At 42.1% G+C, this 21,479-nt stretch overlaps 1 protein-coding gene across 4 annotated transcripts in view; it reads left to right on the top strand.

Annotated features, from left to right (window-relative positions):
• Window positions 1-21,479, top strand: part of CCDC62 (coiled-coil domain containing 62) — a 38,790-nt gene that overhangs the window by 1,691 nt on the left and 15,620 nt on the right. For 2 of the 4 annotated variants that reach the window (XM_047761623.1, XM_047761624.1), the window contains exons 2-8: window positions 1,930-2,122; window positions 4,943-5,109; window positions 9,067-9,168; window positions 11,155-11,326; window positions 14,139-14,240; window positions 18,622-18,710; window positions 19,051-19,166. In XM_047761623.1, the coding sequence (XP_047617579.1) occupies window positions 1,930-2,122; window positions 4,943-5,109; window positions 9,067-9,168; window positions 11,155-11,326; window positions 14,139-14,240; window positions 18,622-18,710; window positions 19,051-19,166 (941 nt within the window). The remainder of the gene's footprint in view (window positions 1-1,929; window positions 2,123-4,942; window positions 5,110-9,066; window positions 9,169-11,154; window positions 11,327-14,138; window positions 14,241-18,621; window positions 18,711-19,050; window positions 19,167-21,479) is intronic. The other 2 variants (XM_047761626.1, XM_047761625.1) reach the window with 2 other exon arrangements.

Here is a 21,479-nt window from a genome sequence, read left to right as displayed (position 1 = left end):
CGAACCCGCAACCTCATGGTTCCTAGTCGGATTCGTTAACCACTGCGCCACAACGGGAACTCCTCAAGATAGAATTCTTAAAGTAACACTTTCAGGTTTTTTTTTTTAATTGAAGTACAGTTGATTTACAATATTGTGTTAGTTTCAGAGTAGAGCATAGTGATTGTTTCGTTTTTGTTTTTCAGCTATTTATTTCATAGATGCAGACAGTATTGTACTTTGAAATGTGACTTACAATCTTAATATAACAATAATAATTAATGTTTGTTGGATTGCTTATGATGAAACAAAATTATTATTATTATTTTTTGGTTTTTAAGCCCGCACCCTCGGCATATGGACGTTCCCAGGCTAATCAGAGTTACAACTGCCAGCCTACACCACAGCCACAGACGCATCAGATCTGAGCGAGTCTGCAACCTACACCACAGCTCACGGCAACGCCAGATCCTTAACCCACTGAGCAAGGCCAGGAATCGAAGTCACAACCTCATGGTTCCTAGTCAGATTCGTTTCCACTGCACCACAACAGGAACTCAAAATTATTTTGAGGCAGGATAAGAAAAATTTAACATAAAGTTTTTTCTGCCATTTGAGCCACTACCTCCTCCACTTTAGTGTACATTATGTATCTGCATTATACATTAACTAGATCTCTTTAGAAGACAGGAATGCCTACTTGCCCCCCGCCCCCAAAAGCAGTTTTCTCCTGGCACCAGTAGGTTTACACCTTAGAAGATAACAGTCTTTTCTCAATCCTATAAGGGGTCAGGTAGTGACTCACCTTGTATGCACAGATCTGGACTGTGTAAAGGTCAATGTATTATTTATCTATAATCCTTTGTCTTGAAAACATTCCTTGACATCTTACAGGCAGAACAGCCCTCAGAGCTTTCAGAAAGACTGTCTTCCAGGTTATAATCCTTAGGTTGGCTGGTATAAAAGTTTCCATTTCAGGAGTTCCCATCTTAGGTCATCGAAAACAAATATGACTAGTATCCATGATGATTCAGGTTCAATCCCTGGCCCCTCTCTGTGGGTTAAGGATCTGGCATTGCTCTGAGCTGTGGTATAGGTTGCAGACACGACTTGGATCTGGCATTGCTGTGCCTGTGGTGTAGGCCAGGCTGGCAGCCGCAGCTCCAATTGGACCCCTAGCCTGGGAACCTCCATATGCCACAGGTGCAGCCCTAAAAAAAAAAAGTTTCCATTTCTTGGAGCTCCTGCTATGGCGCAGCGAAATTGGCAGTGTTTAGGGAACCCTGGCACTCAGGTTCGACCACTGGCCTGGCACAGTGTGTTACGGATCTGGCGCTCTGGCAGCTGCAGCTTAGTTTGAGGCTGTGGTGCCAATTTGATCCCTGGCCTGGGAACTTCTGCCTTCTGCAAAGCCCAGCCAAAAAAAAAAAAAAGAAAGAAAGAAAAAGAAAGGAAGGTTGAAACAGATGTGCCAAAATCTTGATAGTGGTACAATCTAGGTACTGAGCAAATGGAAATTTATTGTACTATTCTCTTGTCTTATGTGTATATTTGAAATTTTTCCTTTACAAAATATAAGTAGATATGTTGAGTTTGGACCAGTTACATTTAAGCAGTAATTATTTCCTGTTTCCCTTTACTTGATTGCTCTAGAATTGTTGATTGATATGAGAGGGCTGAGAGCAAAGAATAAAATGCAGAACTGAATTTGTTGTGATTAACTAGTAGAGTTTTATAAATTGGTCCCACATTTTAAGAGTGGTGAATATGGCATGACAGAAATGATTGAGGCAGGGTGCACAGTAGATGTGAACTTGTTATCAATGAATAAAACATAGTTAAACTACCTTGAATTGACAGGAAACGAAGATATTGTTGTTTGGAAAATATACTTTGGCCGATTTGTGTTGATTAGTTTTATTTTGACATAAAGCCACTTTCTATGTTTAGAACACCGGATCAGAAATTGAGATTTCCACTATCGAGAAACAACGGAAAGAACTGCAGCTGCTCATTGGAGAATTAAAAGATCGAGATAAAGAGCTCAATGATATGGTTGCAGTACATCAGAGACAACTTCTTTCGTGGGAAGAGGATCGGCAGAAAGTGTTGACTTTGGAAGAACGTTGCAGCAAGTTAGAAGGTCAGACAGACATCCAGCAACATCCATCATGCACTTGTCTATGCCAACACATTCATTACAAGGGCTCATAGGAAAGATAGAGAAGGAACATCTCAATACAATCCCTATTGTCCTGGAGCTTATTGTAACTGAAGATGGGAGGACTTCACCAACACTCACAACCAAACAGACAAACACAGAGTGAGTTAAAGTAGGGCAAGCAAAGTACTTAACCGGAGAAAGAGTGCGAGGAGAACTCCAGTCAACATGGAGTCAAGAGGGAGCCTTTAAGAAATTCATTTTGGGCTAGAATATAAATGAAGATGCCACAGGACTAGCCATTTCTCTTGAACTGACTCAGAGACTTTAAACTTTTGGTATTGAACTTGATCTCAAATACCTAAAATGGTCATCTTTCAAAATTAGAGCAGTCTCAAAAATGACTCACGAAAATTTCCTTTTATGCCCTCTTATTCATTTTGGCCACACCTGAGTCATGTGGAAGTTCCCAGACCAGGAGTTGAACCCATGCCACAGCAGTGACCCAAGCCACAAAAATGACAACCCACTGTACCACAAGAGAACTCCAATATCTGGTTTAAAGATGAGCAAGACACTCGAATGGGCATTTCATGGAAGCGAAATGAGTGGTCAGTAAATATACCAAAAAGTTCTCATTCTCATTTGTAATTAGGGAAATGCAAATTAAAGCCATAATGAGGCCTCTTTACACTTATCAGACGGGCAGAAAATATCAGGTATTGGTAAAAGTATGGAGCAAGAGAAAGCTCATTCACTGCTGGTGGGAGTGTCAGTTGGTACAACTACTTTGGAAAATCATTTAACAGTTCTGTTAAAGTTGAAACAATACATGACTTATGGCCCAGCATTTCCATTTCTAGGAAATATACTCACACTTTCAGATGCATATGAGTTACCTAGGACCTTGTTAATACATAAATTGTGATACAATAGGTCTGGGGCCTAAAAGTCTGCAGTTTCTAACAAGTTCCCAGGTAACATCAATGCTGTAGCTCAAGGAGCCACATTTGGAGCATCAATTGCAAAAATGCACCAATATGCATCTGCAAGAATATTCAGGGGTTCCTGCTTTTGGTACAGTGGGTTAAGAATCCAGTGTTGCTGCAGCTGTGGCATAGGTCACAGCTTTGGCTTGGATTTGGTCCCTGACCTGGGAACTTCTCTGCCTCAGAGGTTGCTGAAAAAGAAAAACAAAAAAGAATATTCAAGGAGTTCCTGTCTTGGTTCAGTGGGTTTAGAACCCAACAAACACAGTGTCCATGATGATGCAGGTTCGATCCCTGCTCTCACTTAGTGAGTTAAAGATCTGGCCTTGCTGCAAGCTGAAGCACAGGTCACAGTTGTGGCTCAGATCTGGCATTGCTTTGGCTGTGGCTTAGGCAGCTCCGATTTGATCCCTAGCCTGGGAACTTCCATGTGCCCCAGATGGGGCCCTAAAAAGAAAGAAAATTCAGAGCAATATTGTTGTTCTTAATAGCTACAAAGTGGAAACAATCCAAATGACCATCATTAGTAGAATGCACATAAATTTTGGCATAATTATATAATGATATTATATAGCAACGACAGTGAGCAAACAGGAGTTACCCACAGCCACATGGATACATCTCAGGGTCATAATCCTAAGCAAAAACAAATAGAAGAAATAATTGAGTATAATTCCACTTGTGTATGCTTCAGATCAAACTGTTTTGGGGGGAGTTTCTGTCGTGGCACAGCGGAAACAAATCCGACTGGGAATCGTGAGGTTGAGAGTTTGATCCCTGTCCTCCATCAGTGGGTTAAGGATCTTGTGTTGCTGTGCGCTGTGGTGTAGGTCGCAGACAAGGCTCGGATCTGGCGTGGCTGTGGCTGTGGTGTAGGCCAGCTGCTGTAGCTCCGATTGGACCCCTAGCCTGGGAACCTTCATGTACCGTAAGTGCAGCCCTAAAAAGCAAAAAAAAAAAAAAAAAAGTTTTTAGGGATGTGGTCATAGGTAGTAAAACTATAATAAAAGGCAAGGAAAGGATTAAGATCAGGATGGTGGTTGGGAAGGTGGGAAGTTAGAGACTGTTGTCAGGAAGTGACATACTGTACACGGGCTGATAGTGTTTTATTTCCCAACTAGGACACAGTATTGTGTGTTTCATAATAAAAATTTTTTTTTGTCTTTTTAGGGCCGCACCTGCAGCATATGGATGTTCCCAGGCTAGGGGTTAAATCAGAACTGTAGCCACCAGCCTACCCAACAGCCACAGCAATGCCAGATCTCAGCCACGTCTTCAACCTGCAGCACAGCTCATGGCAACACCGGATCCTTAACCCACTGAGTGAGGCCAGGGATCAAACCTGCTTCCGTATGGATGCTAGTCAGATTCGTTTCTCCGGAGCCACGATGCAAACTCCTAAAAACTTTTTTTTTTGTCTTTTTTTTTTTGCCTTTTCTAGGGCCAAACCCTCGGCCTATGGAGGCTCCCAGGCTAGGAGTCTAATCAGAGCTACAGCTGCTGGCCTACGCCACAGCCACAGCAACATGGGATCCGAGCTGTGTCTGCAACTACACCACAGCTCACGGCAAGGCCAGATCCTTAACCCACTGAGCAAGGCCAGGGATCGAACCTCCAACCTCTTGGTTCCTAGTCAGATTCGTTAACCACTGAGCCATGGTGGGAACTCTGTAAGCTCCTAAAAACTTTTAAAAGAAGAATTATCCTGTAAAACATGTCTTAGCACACTTATTTTTTAACCATGTATTTAAAAACAATGCATTTTCAGCCTCATATCAGACCACGAATAAGTTATTGATGAAATTTCCCTCAGGTGAACTACATAAAAGAACTGAAATAATTAGGTCACTCACAAAGAAGGTAAAAACCCTTGAATCCAATCAAATCGAATGCCAAGCTGCTCTTCAAAAGACTCAGCTACAACTTCAGGAAATGGCTCAAAAGGCAACCCATTCCTCTCTCCTTTCTGAAGATCTTGAGGTTGGTTTTATTGTAAGATAAACTTTGCTAGCCTAAATGCTGTTTGTGTTTCAGTTACTGAAAGATTAGATATAGATGTTTCCATTAAAAATGCATATGTGTGTGAATGAGAGTCTATTCATCATCATATTTCGTATTCACTGTGGAGATTTGTTTAGCTGCCAGCCCTCTCCTCTCTTGGAGATGAAGCTTATTACAAGCCTTTTCTAACTGTTAGGTCATTTGGTTTAATAGCATGTATCATTTTATCAACAATGGGTTACTTTATTTTATTTTTATTTTGAGACATATGGAGTTCCTGGGCCAGGGATCATATCCCAAGCCACAATTTCAACCTACTCCACAGCTACAGCAATGCTGGATCCTTAGACCCACTGGGCTGGGGATCGAACCTGTATCCGGGAGCTGCAGAGACGCTGATCTCGTTGGGCCACAGCGGAAACTCTGACAATGGGTTATTTTAGAAACCCTTTCTCAAAGTCTGAGATCAGGATCAGCAAGTAGCTTGAAATTATGCTTTCTAAATAACTGAGTCTAATCTGATAAGACAAATATCTACGTCATTGTTGGCCTTTTGGGAAAATCTGTAAGAGTAGTGTTTCAGTTTTCAGTTCTAACTGGTGAGTAATTAGATAATTTTTGAGCTCATGCATTTTGAGAGGCACAGAGAGGAAGATTTTCTTTCTTTTTTTTTTTTTTTGGTTATAGGCTCCATATTCTTGTTTCATAATGATACTCAGTATAGATCTTGGTAATATAGTGAGTCCTAATAATTCCTAATAATAGATTTTATTTTATGTCTTTTTTTTCCCAGATTACACTGTACAGTTTCTAGTCATAAAATAAGTAAAAACTATTTTGGAATTTCTTGATTTGTTGAATTAAAAAATGGAAGTGTGGGAGTTCCCTAGTGGCCTAGTGATATCCCTGCTGTGGCTTGAGTTTGATCTCTGGCCTAGTTCCACATGCCACAGGCACAGCCAAAAAAAAAAAAAAAAAATTGGCTCAGCAGTTCACAAGCTAAACTAGCATCCTTGAGGACACAATTTTGATCCCTGTACTTGATCGGTGGGTTAAGGATCCAGCATTGCCATGAGCTGTGGTGTAAGTCACAGCCTACATCATAGTCACTGGCGTTGCTGTGACTATGATGTAGGCTGATGGCTACAGCTCCAATTTGACCCCTCACCTGGGAACTGGGAACCTCCATATGCAGCAGGTACGGCCCTAAAAAGACAAAAATAGATAACTAACTAAATAAATATTGGAAGTGTGTTGGGTTGGGCTGCCATAACAAAAGACTGTAGACTAGGGGGCTGCAACAACAGACATTTTTCTCCTTACAGTTCTGCAGGCTAGAAGTTCAAGATCAGGGTGCTGATATGGTCAGTTTCTGGTGAGGGCTGTCTTCTTGGCTTGTAGATGGCCACCTTCTTACTGTGTCCTCATTTGGCAGGGCAAGAGAGACAGCATGTGAACAAGTTCTCTGGGGTATTATGGGGACACTAATGCCATCATGGGGTCCCCACTCTCATGACCTCATCTATACCTAATTATCTCTCAAAGGCTCCACCCCGACATACCATCACATTAGAGGTTAGGGCTTCTACATAAGCATTGGTGGGAGGAGGAGTGCAGTTCAGTCATTAACAGGAAGATTTTGTGGGTCTTTTTGTGATTTTAGGGCTGCACCTGTGGCATATGGAGGTTTCCAGTTTAGGGGTCGAGTGGAATCTGTAGCTACTGGCCTACGACACAGCCACAGCAATGCCAGATTTGAGCATCGAGTCTCTGACCTACATCACAGCTCACGGCAACACCGGATCCTTAACCCACTGAGTGAGGCCAGGGATCGAACCTGCTTCCTCATGGATACTAATCAGGTTTGTTACCACTGAGCCACAACGGAAACTCCAGGAAGATTTTTTTTTTTTTTTTTAACCAATAAACTTGATTTTTTAGAACAGTTTTAGGTCCATAGCAAAATTGAGTGCAGTGTACAGAACTTTGTCACAGACCCCTGCCCCCTCCCCCAGCCTCCCCCAGTACCAGAGTAGTACATTTGTTGTAATCAGAGAATCTACACTGAACCTCATTGTCATTCAAGGTCCATAGTTTACATTAGGATTTACTTTTCATGTTGTACACTCTGTGGGTTTTGATACATATTGATCTGTATCCGCCATTGTAATATCACACAAAATAGTTTCATTAGCCAAGAAACCCTCTCTGCTCCATCCCTCTCCCTCAGAACCCCTGACAACCACTGATCTCTTTACTGTTTACATAGTTTTGCCTTTCTCCAGATTATTATATAGTTAGAATCATATAGTATATATGATTCTTTTCAGATTGGCTTCTTTCAGTTATTAATACAGATTTAATTTTCCTCCATGAAGATCTCTTTCATGTTTTTTTGTCTTGTTTTTATGGCCACACCTGCAGCATATGAAATTTCCTAGGCCAGGGATTGAATCTTAGCCACCGCTGTGATCTACGCTACAGCAATGCATTATCCCTTAATCCACTGCGCTGGGCTGAGGATCAAACCTGTGCCTCTGCAGCAACCTGAGCTGCTGCAGTCAGATTCTTAACCCACCACACCACATCGGGGACTCCTGAAGATATCTTTTAAAAAGGCTGATTTTTTTTTCCTAACCAATAAGCACATTATGTACACAATTTATCAAGTACAGATCAGTGGTTTAAAAAAAGCCCTGATAGGAGTTTCTGTCGTGGCACAGTTGTTAATGAATCCGACTAGGAACCATGAGGTTGCGGTTCGATCCCTGGCCTCACTCAGGGGGTTAAGGATCCAGCTTTGCCATGAGCTGTGGTGTAGGTCACAGACGTGGCTCAGATCTGGCATTGCTGTGGCCGTGGTGTAGGCCGGCAGCTGTAGCTCTGATTAGACTCCTGGCCCGGGAACCTTCATATGCCAAGGGAGCAGCCCTAAAAAGACAAAAGACAAAAAAAAATTAAAAGAATAAAAAAAATTAAAAAGTCCTGATAAATGAGAATACTCCAATATAAAAATGCCCCAATATGAAGTTATTATTTTTTTCTTTTTAGGGCCACATCTGTGGCGTATGGAGGTTCCCAGGCTAGGGGTTGAATTGGAGCTGCAGCTGCTGGCCTACACCATAGCCACAGCAATGCTGGATCCTTAACCCACTGAGTAGGGCCAGAAATCAAACCCACATCCTCACGGATACTGGTCAGGTTCATTTTCACTGAGCCATGACAGGAACTCCATGAAGTTATTTCAACATAGTGTTAAAAAAAAAAAAATGCACAGATGTTCACAAATGCTACTTTATTTTAGCAAAGGAAATCTCTTACTAATCCAGTTTTCATTCATTCATTCATATTCTTCTTTCTTGCCAACTTAGAATTATACAAAAAAGGAGTTCCCGTCGTGGCGCAGTGGTTAACGAATCTGACTAGGAACCATGAGGTTGCGGGTTCGGTCCCTGCCCTTGCTCAGTGGGTTAAGGATCCGGCGTTGCCGTGAGCTGTGGTGTAGGTTGCAGATGCGGCTCGGATCCTGCGTTGCTGTGGCTCTGGTGTAGGCCGGTGGCTACAGCTCCGATTCAACCCCTAGCCTGGGAACCTCCATATGCCGCGGGAGCGGCCCAAGAAATAGCAACAACAACAACAATAACAACAACAAGAAGACAAAAAAAAAGAATTATACAAAAAAGATATTAGGGAAGAGACATGTTTATAAACATAACTGATAGAATTCAGTAGGGCAAACACAAGTTTTGAGAGGATGCTACAGATAATGGAGAAATAGATATTTGTGTTCCTTTCTGACAACTTCTTACTTGGCCCATTTTGTTACTAAAAACGTTAAACAGAAAAAAAACGGAAGAATGAGCATGGATTGTGGCTGGGGAGAGTAATGAAAGCTTCTAAATGACTCAATCAGTATTTTCTATTGTTCCCTCATAGGCTAGAAATGAAAATCTCAGCAACACATTAGTGGAACTTTCTGCTCAGGTGGGTCAACTGCAAGCTCGAGAACAGGCTCTTACCACCATGATAAAGCTAAAGGTAATTCGGAATAACCACACCTCCATTTGCCAGGCGCTCTGTGGGCTCTAACACATAGTCACATGCATTATCTCACTGAAGTCCCACAGCTCCTGAGGTAGGTTGGGCTATCAGTGTTGCTCTTTTTTTTAAATTCTGCTTTTAGAAATGAGGGAGACAAGTTTAAAATGATGTCCCCAAGGCATTGAGAGAAGACAGGACTGCAATGAGGGTCTCTGTCTCCAAGGCCCACCGCAGGCGTGGATTAACTTGTTTTCCTCTAAGGTATCCATTACTAGGTCTCATAAGGTCATTGGTGGAAGTTCCTGTTGTAGCTCAGTGGTAATGAATCCAGCTAGAATCCGTGAGGACTTGGGTTTGATCCCTGGCCTTGCTCAGTGGGTTAAGGATCCGGCGTTGCCATGAGCTGTGGTGTAGCTCACAGATGCATCTCGGGTAAGGCAATGCAGTAGCTGTGGTGTAGGCCGGCAGCTACAGCTCCAATTTGACTTCTAGCCTGGAACTTCCATGTGCTTCGGATATGACCCTAAAAAGACCAAAAAAAAAAAAAAAAATCGCCGTTGGCAATCAGATCACGTATTAATTTTTTTTTGTCTTTTTTTTTTTTTTTTTTTTTTTTTTTGCCATTTCTTGACCCGCTTCTGCAGCATATGGAGGTTCCCAGGCTGGGGGTCTAATCGGAGCTGTAGCTACCGGCCTACGCCAGAGCCACAGCAACGTGGGATCCGAGCCACGTCTGCAACCTACACCACAGCTCATGGCAACGTCTGATCCTTAACTCACTGAGCAAGGCCAGGGATCGAACCCGCAACCTCATGGTTCCTAGTCGGATTCGTTAACCACTGCACCACGATGGGAACTCCAACATATTAATGTTTTTTTTTCAGTTGAGAAGAAAACTTAGCACTTAAGCAGTTGATATGGTCACTAACATTCCGTAAACAGTGATTGATAAACAGTTTCTTCTGTTGGCTAAAACATGTGTTGGACCACAGGTGAATAGACGAGTGATGTTGGTATAATAGGAGTTTGTTTAACTGTTCATATACTCAATAGGACTACTGTTTTTTGCTGAGGGTCTGATGACAAAGTTCCATCTGTTTTTGAATGGTCCGCCCCAACTGTATTTTCCCATAAGTCCTCTTAATGTGAAATGTGCAAACAGTGAAGTGTTTTAGGAATGCATGTATGAAGTTATAGTGTAAACCTTTTCCTTAAGCAAAGGTAAAACTTGCTAACATTTATTCCATGTGAGTAGAGGAAGGGGAGTACTTTTATGTATTACTTTTATACTTTCAGGTATTATTTAAATTGATTTTTGGAGTTCCCTGATGGTGCAGCAGATTAAGGATCCAGTGTGGTCACTGCTATGGCTTTGTTTATTGCAGTGGCAGGGGTTCCATTCCTGGCCCAGGGAACTTCTGCATGCTGCGGGCACAGCCAAAAAGAAAAATAAATAAATAAATTGCTTTTCAACAAGCAGATAACTCATATAATTAAAATACCCACTTCAACATTAAGAAGTTCTGATGTGGGTAGGTTTGGGATCAGGTCTTAGAGTCTGACATTTTAACAAGCTGAAAAAACAGGGAGGCAGCAGGGGCCTATGAGATTCGTCTGTAACCCAGAGAATAAGCCCCCATCAAGGGCCACCAGCCCTCCTTTTGCTATTAGTTTCATAAGTAATCTGACGTTTGGTTTTAAACTTTCTGCGACAGTAAGCTATGGTGGTGTGTGCATGGTTTCAGGAGCTTCATCTCTAACTAGTTGTGTAACTATGGCCAATTTACTATCAGCACCTCTGTCGTGTGGGGATAACACTAACCCCTACCTCACAGTCACTGTGAGAATTAAATGAGTTTACACATGGAAGTGCTTGGAATGAAACCAGGTACACAATGAAACCTCGATAAGTGTATCCTTTTCATATTGATTCATTGGAATTTAAAAATCTTACGTAACAGTTTTCACAAATTTGTTTTTTAGGACAAAGACATTATTGAGGCAGTCAATCACATTGCTGACTGTTCGGGTAAATTTAAACTGTTAGAGCATGCCTTACGCGATGCCAAGATGGTGGAGTCCTGTATTGTGAAGGAAAAGCAAGATTATAAGCAAAAATTGAAGGTACTTAAGATGGAAGTCAACAAACTAAAAGGTAAGGAAGAGACATACATCTAAGCATTTTATCTTAGGAATATATTTCTTCATTTGGCTTCACTTAATCTTATAACTGAGAGTAGATCCGTTTGCTGGCTTTAGGTCCTAAATGAAATGGTCATTTCATTTGTATAGAATTATACTGCCTTTTTTGTGTTACGAGATAAATAACAGAGTTGGGGAAAATTACTTAATGCATTGTATTTTTATTTTATTTTATTTTATTTTTTTGTCTTTTTGCTATTTCTTGGGCCGCTCCCGTGGCACATGGAGGTTCCCAGGCTAGGGGTCGAATCGAAGCTGTCGCCGCCGGCCTACGCCAGAGCTACAGCAACGCAGGATCCGAGCCGCGTCTGCAACCTACACCACAGCTCATGGCAATGCAGGATCGTTAACCCACTGAGCAAGGGCAGGGACCGAACCCGAAACCTCATGGTTCCTAGTCAGATTCGTTAACCACTGCGCCACAACGGGAGCTCCTGCATTGTATTTTTAAAATAATCCTGGAGTTCCCGTCGTGGCGCAGTGGTTAACGAATCCGACTAGGAACCAAGAGGTTGTGGGTTCCATCCCTGGCCTTGCTCAGTGGGTTAAGGATCCCGCGTTGCTGTGAGCTGTGGTGTAGGTTGCAGACGCGGCTCAGATCCCGCGTTGCTGTGGCTCTGGTGTAGGCCGGCGGCTACAGCTCCGATTCAACCCCTAGCCTGGGAACCTCCATATGCCTTGAAGCGGCCCTGGAAAAGGTAAAAAGACACACAATAATAATAATAATAATAATAATACTGCCTATGCTGTACCAGTTAGCTATGGCTATGAATGCTCTATAGCAACCAGCAACCATATCTCAGTGTCATGCAGCCAGGAGCATTTGCTAAACTCATGTATCTGGAAGCCACATGGGAATGGGCTGATCTCTGTTGGGCCCAGCTGAGCTGCTCCCCTGGGGCTGCTTGGCTTCCTGTATCCCGTCTTCCCCTCCCTGGTCAGCCAGCCTGGGCATTTCTTCCCATGTTGAAGGCAGAGGCTGAAGAGAAGCAGCAGAAAGATGTGAGGACCTGGTACCCCATCATGTCCCCCTCATCCTGTTGGCCAAAGCAAGCCAGGCTGAGCCCAGAGTCAGGAAGTGGGGAGATAGTCTCTGCCCCTTTTGTGGCAGGAACTGCCAAAAAAGTGAGGATGAGGAGTTACCACTAACTGCACAAACTACCAGAGTGGCATTTTGGTGCAGGTTTTATTTTTAAAAATTCCTTTTGCATTCTCCTTTTCCACTTTCATTCCCACAGTAACTCCACCATTTATTTTTCTACTACTTGAAGTTTTCTTTTTTTGGTCTTTTTTTTTTCCTTTTTTAGGGCCATACCTGTGGCATATGGAAGTTTCCAGGCTAGGGATCGAATTGGAGCTACAGCTGCTGGCCTATACCACAGCCACAGCAACATGGGATCCGAGCCGCGTCTGCAGCCTACACCACAGCTCACAGCAATGCCAGATCCTTAACTCACTAAGCAAGGCCAGGGATCAAACCCGAGTCCTCATGGATACTAGTCGGGTTCGTTAACCACTGAGCCACGATGGGAACTCCTGAAATCATGAAAGGTTATGGTAGCAGGCTTAATTTAAAAGACTCCACCTCCTAAAGTCTTGTTCTTAGGATGCCCTCAGTGATGGCAGATCATAATTTTGTCTCCATTTGTAGCTCCAGCTAAAACTGTAATCAGACTTACATAATATCCCTGACAGCAGGGACGGGCTCTGTCCTCTCTTTTTCTGATCTTTGGTTAATAGCACAGTCCCTGAAGTACATTGCAGGCATTCGATAAGTGTTTTTTGAATGTTCTGTATACCTAGGAAAGATAAAAAATAAAAAGCAGTCTGTTTTATCAACTTTTATGCCTTATTTTATAAATTCATTATTAAAAAATAAAAATAGGATCATGGATAGAGGGCTAGGAAGTGAGGGAAAGAGACTCAGTTAGGGTGTGCTGCGAAGACATCTTTAAAGAGAACATTTGAGGAGTTCCCGTCGTGGCGCAGTGGTTAACGAATCTGACTAGGAACCATGAGGTTTCGGGTTCGGTCCCTGCCCTTGCTCAGTGGGTTAACGATCCGGCGTTGCCATGAGCTGTGGTGTAGGTTGCAGACGCGGCTCGGATCCCGCGTTGCTGTGGCTCTGGTGTAGGCCGGCGGCGACAGCTTCGATTCCACCCCTAGCCTGGGAACCTCCATATGCCGCGGGAGCGGCCCAAGAAATAGCAACAGCAACAACAACAACAACAACAACAACAAAAGGAAAAAAGACAAAAAAAAATAAATAAAGAGAACATTTGAGCTAAAACTTGGATGATGGGAGGATGTGTGAAGATCTGGGCCAAGACCTTCCAGGTAGAAGAAACAGCAAATGCAAAAGCCCTGGGGTGGGTTTCAATGTCGGGTCAAGTTTAAGGAACAGATTGAAAGGCTGTGCAGGGCTTAAGATAATGAGTTTGTATTTTGTCCTAAGTGTAGCCTGAGGGCTTTTAACGGAGAAGTGACACCAGCAGATGCCTCTGATTGCTCTGTGGACAGAAGACTGCAAGGGGAGATGCAAGGTTTGAGTGGGGAGATGGCGGAAGCCTTGGCAGGGTCATTGCCAGGGGTGCCATGAGATGTTGAATATGGGACATGTTTTGGCTGTAGATCCAACTGTAGATTTGGCTATAGATTCATATTAACTGGAAGAGGGTGCTGAGGACACGAGAAGTATTCACAGTGTATATTCTTCTAGAAACTAGTATTTATCTGAGAACTTTCTATTCCTTCCATCTGTGAAGAGGATCTCAATGAAAAGACAACAGAAAATAACGAACAGCGAGAAGAGATCATTCGCCTCAAGCAAGAGAAAAGTTGCCTGCATGATGAACTAGTTTTTACTGGTAAAAATAGATAACTAGTTTAAGTGACTGTATAGTTATGTATTTATAACCTGAACTTTCTATGATACTGTCATGACAGGAGGTAAAAGAATTGTACCTCCCACAAAATAATTTAACACCCTTTGAGAAATGAGGAGGGACCAGGTAGGGAATTTTAAAGCTGTTATTATGCCTCCCAGTAACCCTGTTTCCTCTTCTGTAAAATGAGGAGCAGCGCTCCCTTTCAGCTCAAGTGCGTGACTATGCTTCTCACTAAAAACATAATACTTGTGCTTAATACCTACATATTACTACATAATACATACATTTTAATACATAATACTTCATTAATGAAGAATATGAGCTGAAGAAGGAAGGATGTTGATGCTTTTACAACTAGTACTAGATAAAAATTAGGAATTTACCATTTTTCCGGGTTTGCAACTATATTACCTGTAATTGTTACAGTTGGAAAAATACTCATGTGTCTTATTACATCAGTATGACCCCAAAATAAAAATGTTAGAGATGAATATTTCATGATTTAAAAGCAAATTTGTCAGAGTTCCTGTCGCAGCTCAGTGGAAATGAATCCGAAGGCATCCAGGAGGATGCAGGTTCAGTCCCTGACCTTGCTCAGTGGGTTGAGGATATGGCATTGCCATGAGCTGTGGTGCAAGTCATAGATGTGGCTCAGATCCCACGTTGCTGTGGCTGTGCTGTAGGCTGGCAGCTACAGCTCCGATTCGACCCCTAGCCTGGGAACCTCAGTGTGCCTTGGTTGCAGCCCTACGAAGACCAAAAAAAAAAAAAAAATTATCAATAAGGTCTAACTTAGGGCCCCTTCTCCTAAGTAAAAATTGTGCTACATCCCCATTATTCTCCTACACTCCACCCCAACCACCCCCGTATGTCAGAGTTTCCTCCTTTCTCTACTCTCAACTGAGAACCACTGGAATATAGATCTAATCTATATATGGCCCTGCTAGCCAAGAAAATTTTGGTAGTTTGTATTAAGAAAATCATAGATTTGGAGGTAAAGTTCCAAATAGAAATAAAGTGAACATTTTGGGGTCTGCCCATTACCCACCTTCAGTGTCCTTCCTTCTAGGAAGACAATACAGAGAACACAGCTCTGTAACTTAAAGCGCAAAATGGGGTAATTTTTTTTTTTTTTGGCCCCGTCTTATGGAATTCCTGGGCCAGGGATTTGAATCAGCGCCAGAATTGCAACCTACACCACAGCTGTGGCAACACCAGATCTTTAATGCACTTCGCCACTACAGAGACACCATCAATCCCACTGCGCCACGGCGGGAACTCCCAAAATGCATTTTCAAATGAGATTCCAAATTTTATTCTCATATGATTAAAGTTTGGGGAGATGCAGTTTTGTAACACTAGAGGTCACTATTTCCATTATTTCCAGAATTGCTGCATCTCAAAGTAATACTGTATCTCTTACATAAAGATACATATTGTATCCTTATGTATGTAAATATATATATAGATATATATTTGTATATATACATATATATGTATACACACACACACATTTTTTAGCTTTACAGTTGAATTCCCACAATGTTTGGATCAGCTTTTGTGTGCCAGGCACTTTGCTAGTGACTAAGAAGCTCACTGGCCACAGATTTTAGTCTATACAACTGCTATGAATAAAATGCTGTGGGAGGTCAGAGGAAGGAAAAAAAAATTCACAGGCTCTTTTAATAGTCTCCTTTGATTCATCTATGTTTACTCATACATTCTCTTATGTGTTACAAGGTAAATTATCTGGAATTTGTTAGGTAATACAGTAATGGGTCAATTTTGTGAAATAATTTTTTTCATTTCCTAAGCTGATTTCTTTAACATCTTTTCCACTCATATCCCTTGTCTCAGAACATTATTTTATATGTTTAAACTACAAAAATGAATTAAAGGGGTTCCCTTTGTGGCTCAGTGGTAATGAAACCAACTAGTATCCATGAGGATGCAGCTTCAATCCCTGGCCTCGCTCAATGGGTTAAGGATCCGGTGTGGCTGTGACCAGCAGCTACAGCTCCAATTAGACCCCTAGCCTGGGAACTTCCATATGGCGCAACTGCGGCCCTAAAAAGCAAAAACCAAAAAAACCGCACTAATAAAAATCTAATTTTTGGAGTTCCGTCATGGCTCAGTCGTTAACAAATCCGACTAGGAACCATGAGGTTGTGGGTTCGATCCCTGGACTTGCTCAGTGGGTTAAGGATCTGGCGTTGCTGTGAGCTGTGGTGTAGGTCACAGACACGGCTCGGATCTGGTGTTGCTGTGGCTCTGGCGTAGGTCTGATTGGACCCCTAGCCTGGGAACCTCCATATGCTGTAGGAGCGGCCCAAGAAAAGGCAAAAAGAAAAAAAAAAATCTAATTTTGAAAAAAATGAATAAAGCCTAAAAATAATATTTAAAGGCTTAACATAATACACTGTCAGGTGCCATGGCTAAAAATTCACACACGTTTATTGTCTTTTTTTTTTTTTTTTTTTTTTTTTAGGGCCGCACTTGTGTCATGTGGAGGGTCCCAGGCTAGGGGTCAAATTAACCAGCCTACACCACAGCCACAGCAATGTGGGATCTGAGCCTTGTCTGTGACCTACACCACAGCTCACAGCAATGCCAGATCTTCAACTCACTGAGCAAGGGCAGGGATTGAACCCTTGTCCTCATGGATGCTAGTCAGGTTTGCTAACCTCTGAGCCACGATGGGAACTCCTAAAAATTAACGCTTTTAATTTGAGGTTGGAAGATATCTTCAAAATTTAAGTCCAAAACGTTTTTTCCTCTTGTTGAAGTTTTTCACCCAGGCTTAGAGACATGTTTCATTTGTTTGTACATGTTGTTATAAGAAGTTTGCAAACAGGAGTTCCTGTTGTGGTTCAGTGGAAATGAATCTGACTAGTTACTGCTGAACTCCAAGCAGAAAGTCTTTAAAGGACCACTGGGCTTTTATTAAAATGGAAATACAAGTTTGTCTGCCTCTGGGGGTCACAAGTATCTTTAGCTCAAATATCATAGGTCCAAAATATCTTTAGTCTTTGGTCAGTGAGAATACATAGGTGGATCTGAGGTTCTGTGGCTGTAGCGTAGGACAGCAGCTATGGCTCCAATTCGACCCCTAGCCTGAGAACGTCCATATGCCACTGGTGCAACTCTAAAAAGACCAAAAAGAAAAAAAAAGAATACATAGGAATGGGCTGATTGTAAGATTATATCAGAGTGACTCATATACTGGTGAAAACAGTAATTTTTTCACCACTTATAATGTTAATTTTCTTTTTGTTGATAAAAGCAATATATTGTTTGGATTTTTATAAGGAAAATGCATCATAAGTTATCTGTGTAATATAAAATGAATAAAGAATAAAATAATATGTATTAACTTTAGAGATTAGAAGTTACCCCCCCAAAAAAAGAGGAAAATAATTTGATTAATACTTTCATCTAAAAATAACTTCTGGGAGTACCCATCATGGCGCAGTGGAAACAAATCCGACTAGGAATCATGAGGTTGCGGGTTTGATCCTTGGCCTTGCTCAGTGGGTTAAGGATCCAGCGTTGCTGTGAGCTGTGGTGTAGGTCGCAGATGAGGCTCGGATCTGGTGTTGCTGTGGCTGCGGCCTAGGCCAGCAGCAACAGCTCCTACTAGATCCCTAGCCTGGGGACCTCCATATGATGCAGGTGCAGCCCTAAAAAGACAAAAAATAAAAATAAATTAAAAAATAAAATAAAAATAATTTCTGGAAGTTCCCATCATGGTTAAGTGGTTAACAAATCCGACTAGGAACCAGGAGATTGCGGGTTCCATCCCTGGCCTTGCTCAGTGGGTCAAGGATCCAGCGTTGCTGTGAGCTGTGGTGTAGATTACAGATGTGGCTCGGATCCCACATTGCTGTGGCTCTGGTGTAGGCCAGCAGCTACCTCCGATTAGATCCCTAGTGTGGGAACCTCCTTATGCCTTGGGAGCAGCCCTAGAAATGGCAAAAAAAGACAAATAAATAATAAATAAATAAATAATAAAAAATAAAAATAACTTCTGTTGGAGTTCCCACTGTGGCTCAGCAGGTAAGGACACAATGTTGTCTCCACAAGGATGCAGGTTTGATCCCTGGCCTTGCTCAGTGGGTTAAGGATCCAGCATTGCCACAAGCTGCAACATAGGTGGCAGCTATACCTTGAATCCAATGTGGCTGTGGCTGTGGCGTAGGCCTCAGCTCCAGCTCTGATTTGACTCTTGGCCTGGGGAACTTCTACATGTTGTGGGTGCAGCCAAAAAAAAAAAGCATTATTAAAAAATTTGTTGGAAATGAAGAAGTTTGTGTTGATATGGCTGATAGAAAATATTTTAATAATAATTGTTCTTAAATAGAAGAGAGAGAAAAAAGGAAAGATGAGTTACTTGATATCGCAAAGTCAAAGCAGGAACGCATGAATGCAGAACTGCACAATCTGAGACAGGTGGGTCCCAGGTACCTTCTGTATTGAATGGGAAACATTTATAAACTAACATCAAATTAGGATAAGTGTATGCCTGGTGATTTTGCTTATGGTGCTTTTAGAATCCTAACTACATTAAAGGTGTATCGTATTAACCTAAAAGATGGTGTCTTGCTTATGGTAATGAAAGGTGAGAAGATTAGTTATATTAACAAGTCTCATTATTAACATGGGGAAGCTAGAAGCAAACATATTTAGCATATTACCCGTCACTATTTGATCTGTTTTAGCATTTGAAAGTGCCAGTTGTCGCTTTAGTTTTCTTGTTGCACTTGCATTGATTTATCAATATCCGCTGCAGATTTACGTAAAACAACAACGTGATCTGCAGTTTCTTAATTTCAATGTGGAAAATTCTCAGGAATTAATACAAATATATGACTCAAAGATGGAGGAATCAAAGGCCCTGGAATCCAGGTAATCTTAGTAAGATGCTATTAATATGATCTTGTATTTTTTTCCATCATGCAGTCAATGTTTGTTAAGTATCTACAGTGGGCTAGCACTTACTACTGTTCTCTAAAGTGTAGGGAATAAATCAACGTGAGCTAATAACTATCACTATAATCCTGGGTTGTAGTAGGATGTGATCTTAGAGTTATTAGGAGTTCCCGTCGTGGCTCAGAGGAAACGAATCTGACTCAGATTCCATCCCTGGCCTTGCTCAGTGGGTTAAGGATCCGGCATTGCTGTGAGCTGTGGTGTAGGTCACAGATGGGGCTCGTGTTCCACATTTCTGTGGCTGTGGTGTAGGCCGGCAGCTACAGCTCTGATTGGACCCCTAGCCTGGGAACCTCCATATGTCGTGGGTGCTGCCCTTAAAAAAAAAAAAAAAAATTGTAGGCATGATCCTACTCTAGTCATTTGATAAAATTCATTAAACACAGTATCTATGTGTTTGTTATGCAGAAGGCTTTGAGCTAAAGTAGAAATTACAGAGATGAATCATTTATTCATTCATTCAGTATGCTCACTATTTTAGGCGCTGGGCTAGGAATAGGGGAAATAAAGATGTACAGGGCACGGTACTTGCCTAAAAGAAATAATGCCAAAGAATGCAATAAATTACAGCAGTTGAAGTTCAGCTAAGAGCGATCTCTGCTCTTAGCTTGATTTTCCTGTTTTCCTTGTTAATAGGAAACGTTTACTACTCTTGCCTATAACAGGCAGTGTATGAATTCAGTTGTAAAGCTAGAATATAAATACATGAGGTGTGGTTTAATTTAACAAGCATGTAACTGTCCTACAGTTCAATTTAATCCACTTCTCCAAGTAGAAATGACACAGGGAGTCGTGGAAAGGAACAGGAATTCAGGGAGTTCCCCACGACTGCGCGTAAGGTCAGAAGCCTGGCTGGGAGCCGCAAGATCCTTTCCCCAGGGAGAAGAGTTCAGGGTGGGGGTGGTTAGTAGTTGCAGGGAGGGTTGTAAAAAGCAGCTGTTTCCACAGACAGTGTGACTGGGGGACTCACCAGAACTTGCTGCATTTGCTGTACTTTTTCTTCGAAGTCTTTTTCTGGGCACCATTACACTATTCTGTATCCAGCTGCAGCTGCTGCTAATAAACCAAACCAACCCAGCGTTCTCTCGCAGGCAAACCCCCTCACATATTGGCCCTTCCTTTTGGCACTTCATTTCCCCTGGGAGATACCTGGGCTAGATGACCGAGGCTGTTCCTTAAGAATGTAAAGTGGCTTAGCCCATTCTTGAAGATTGCATCAGAATCACACAGATTAGAATACATGTGACATGAAAAACCGCAACAGATGATTTATTAAAGGGTTATCACATTTTCAGTTCTGTTTTGTGCACATGTGTCATTTTTACTTTAGACCAGCTTTCAGTCTATAGCTACGTAAGAATCCAACAGATGAATGGGAGCTGGTCAAGAAAACAGTGTGGTAAACACATTTGGTACTTTACAGTTTATTTTTTGACCTTGAATCTCCACTGCCTTTCAGTCCTGCCTTTACCTCCATTAACTGTGAAACTAATGGAATTAAGAAGAGAAATAAGAGATAATCAACCAGTATTTATAGAACACTTAGTATATACTAAAGGCTGTCCTAGGTGATAGGTGCCAGGAAGATTAATAATGCCTCTACCTGTTAAAAATAAAAGTCTATGGAGGGAGTTCCCGTTGTGGCTCAGTGGTTAACGAATCCGACTAGGAACCATGAGGTTCCGGGTTCGATCCCTGGCCTTGCTCAGTGGGTTAAGGATCCAGCGTTGCCATGAGCTGTGGTGTAGGTTGCAGACGTGGCTCGGATCCCGCGTTGCTGTGGCTCTGGCGTAGGCCAGTGGCTACAGCTCCCATTCGACCCCTAGCCTGGGAACCTCCATATGCCTCAGGAGCAGCCCAAGAAATGGCAAAAAACCCAAAACAAAACAAAACAAAAGAGTCTATGGAGAAGACAGGGTATTTGTATGAAACCATCAGTGAATGATATAACAGGAAATTTGCTGTCTGATTAATTAGATAATATAATCAGTGAAATAATGACTTGCAATATGGATGGTAAGTACAGTGGGCATTAAGGATGGTAAGAGGAGAGTGGGTCTGTGGGCTTGGTGATCAGAAAGACTTCCTGGAGGAGGTTGGGCTAAAATCGGGCTCTGAGGAATATAAAAATTCTACCTTGTATTTTCAACTCAGACAAATGGGTCTTAGTAGAGTTTAGCACAACTGATAAGGTTTGAGTGAAATATTTAGGATGACAGTATCATATCA

The sequence above is a fragment of the Phacochoerus africanus genome, chromosome 15, assembly GCF_016906955.1.
Source record: "Phacochoerus africanus isolate WHEZ1 chromosome 15, ROS_Pafr_v1, whole genome shotgun sequence".
In the NCBI taxonomy this organism is placed as follows: domain Eukaryota; kingdom Metazoa; phylum Chordata; class Mammalia; order Artiodactyla; family Suidae; genus Phacochoerus; species Phacochoerus africanus.
This window is presented reverse-complemented; position numbering and strand designations above follow the sequence as displayed.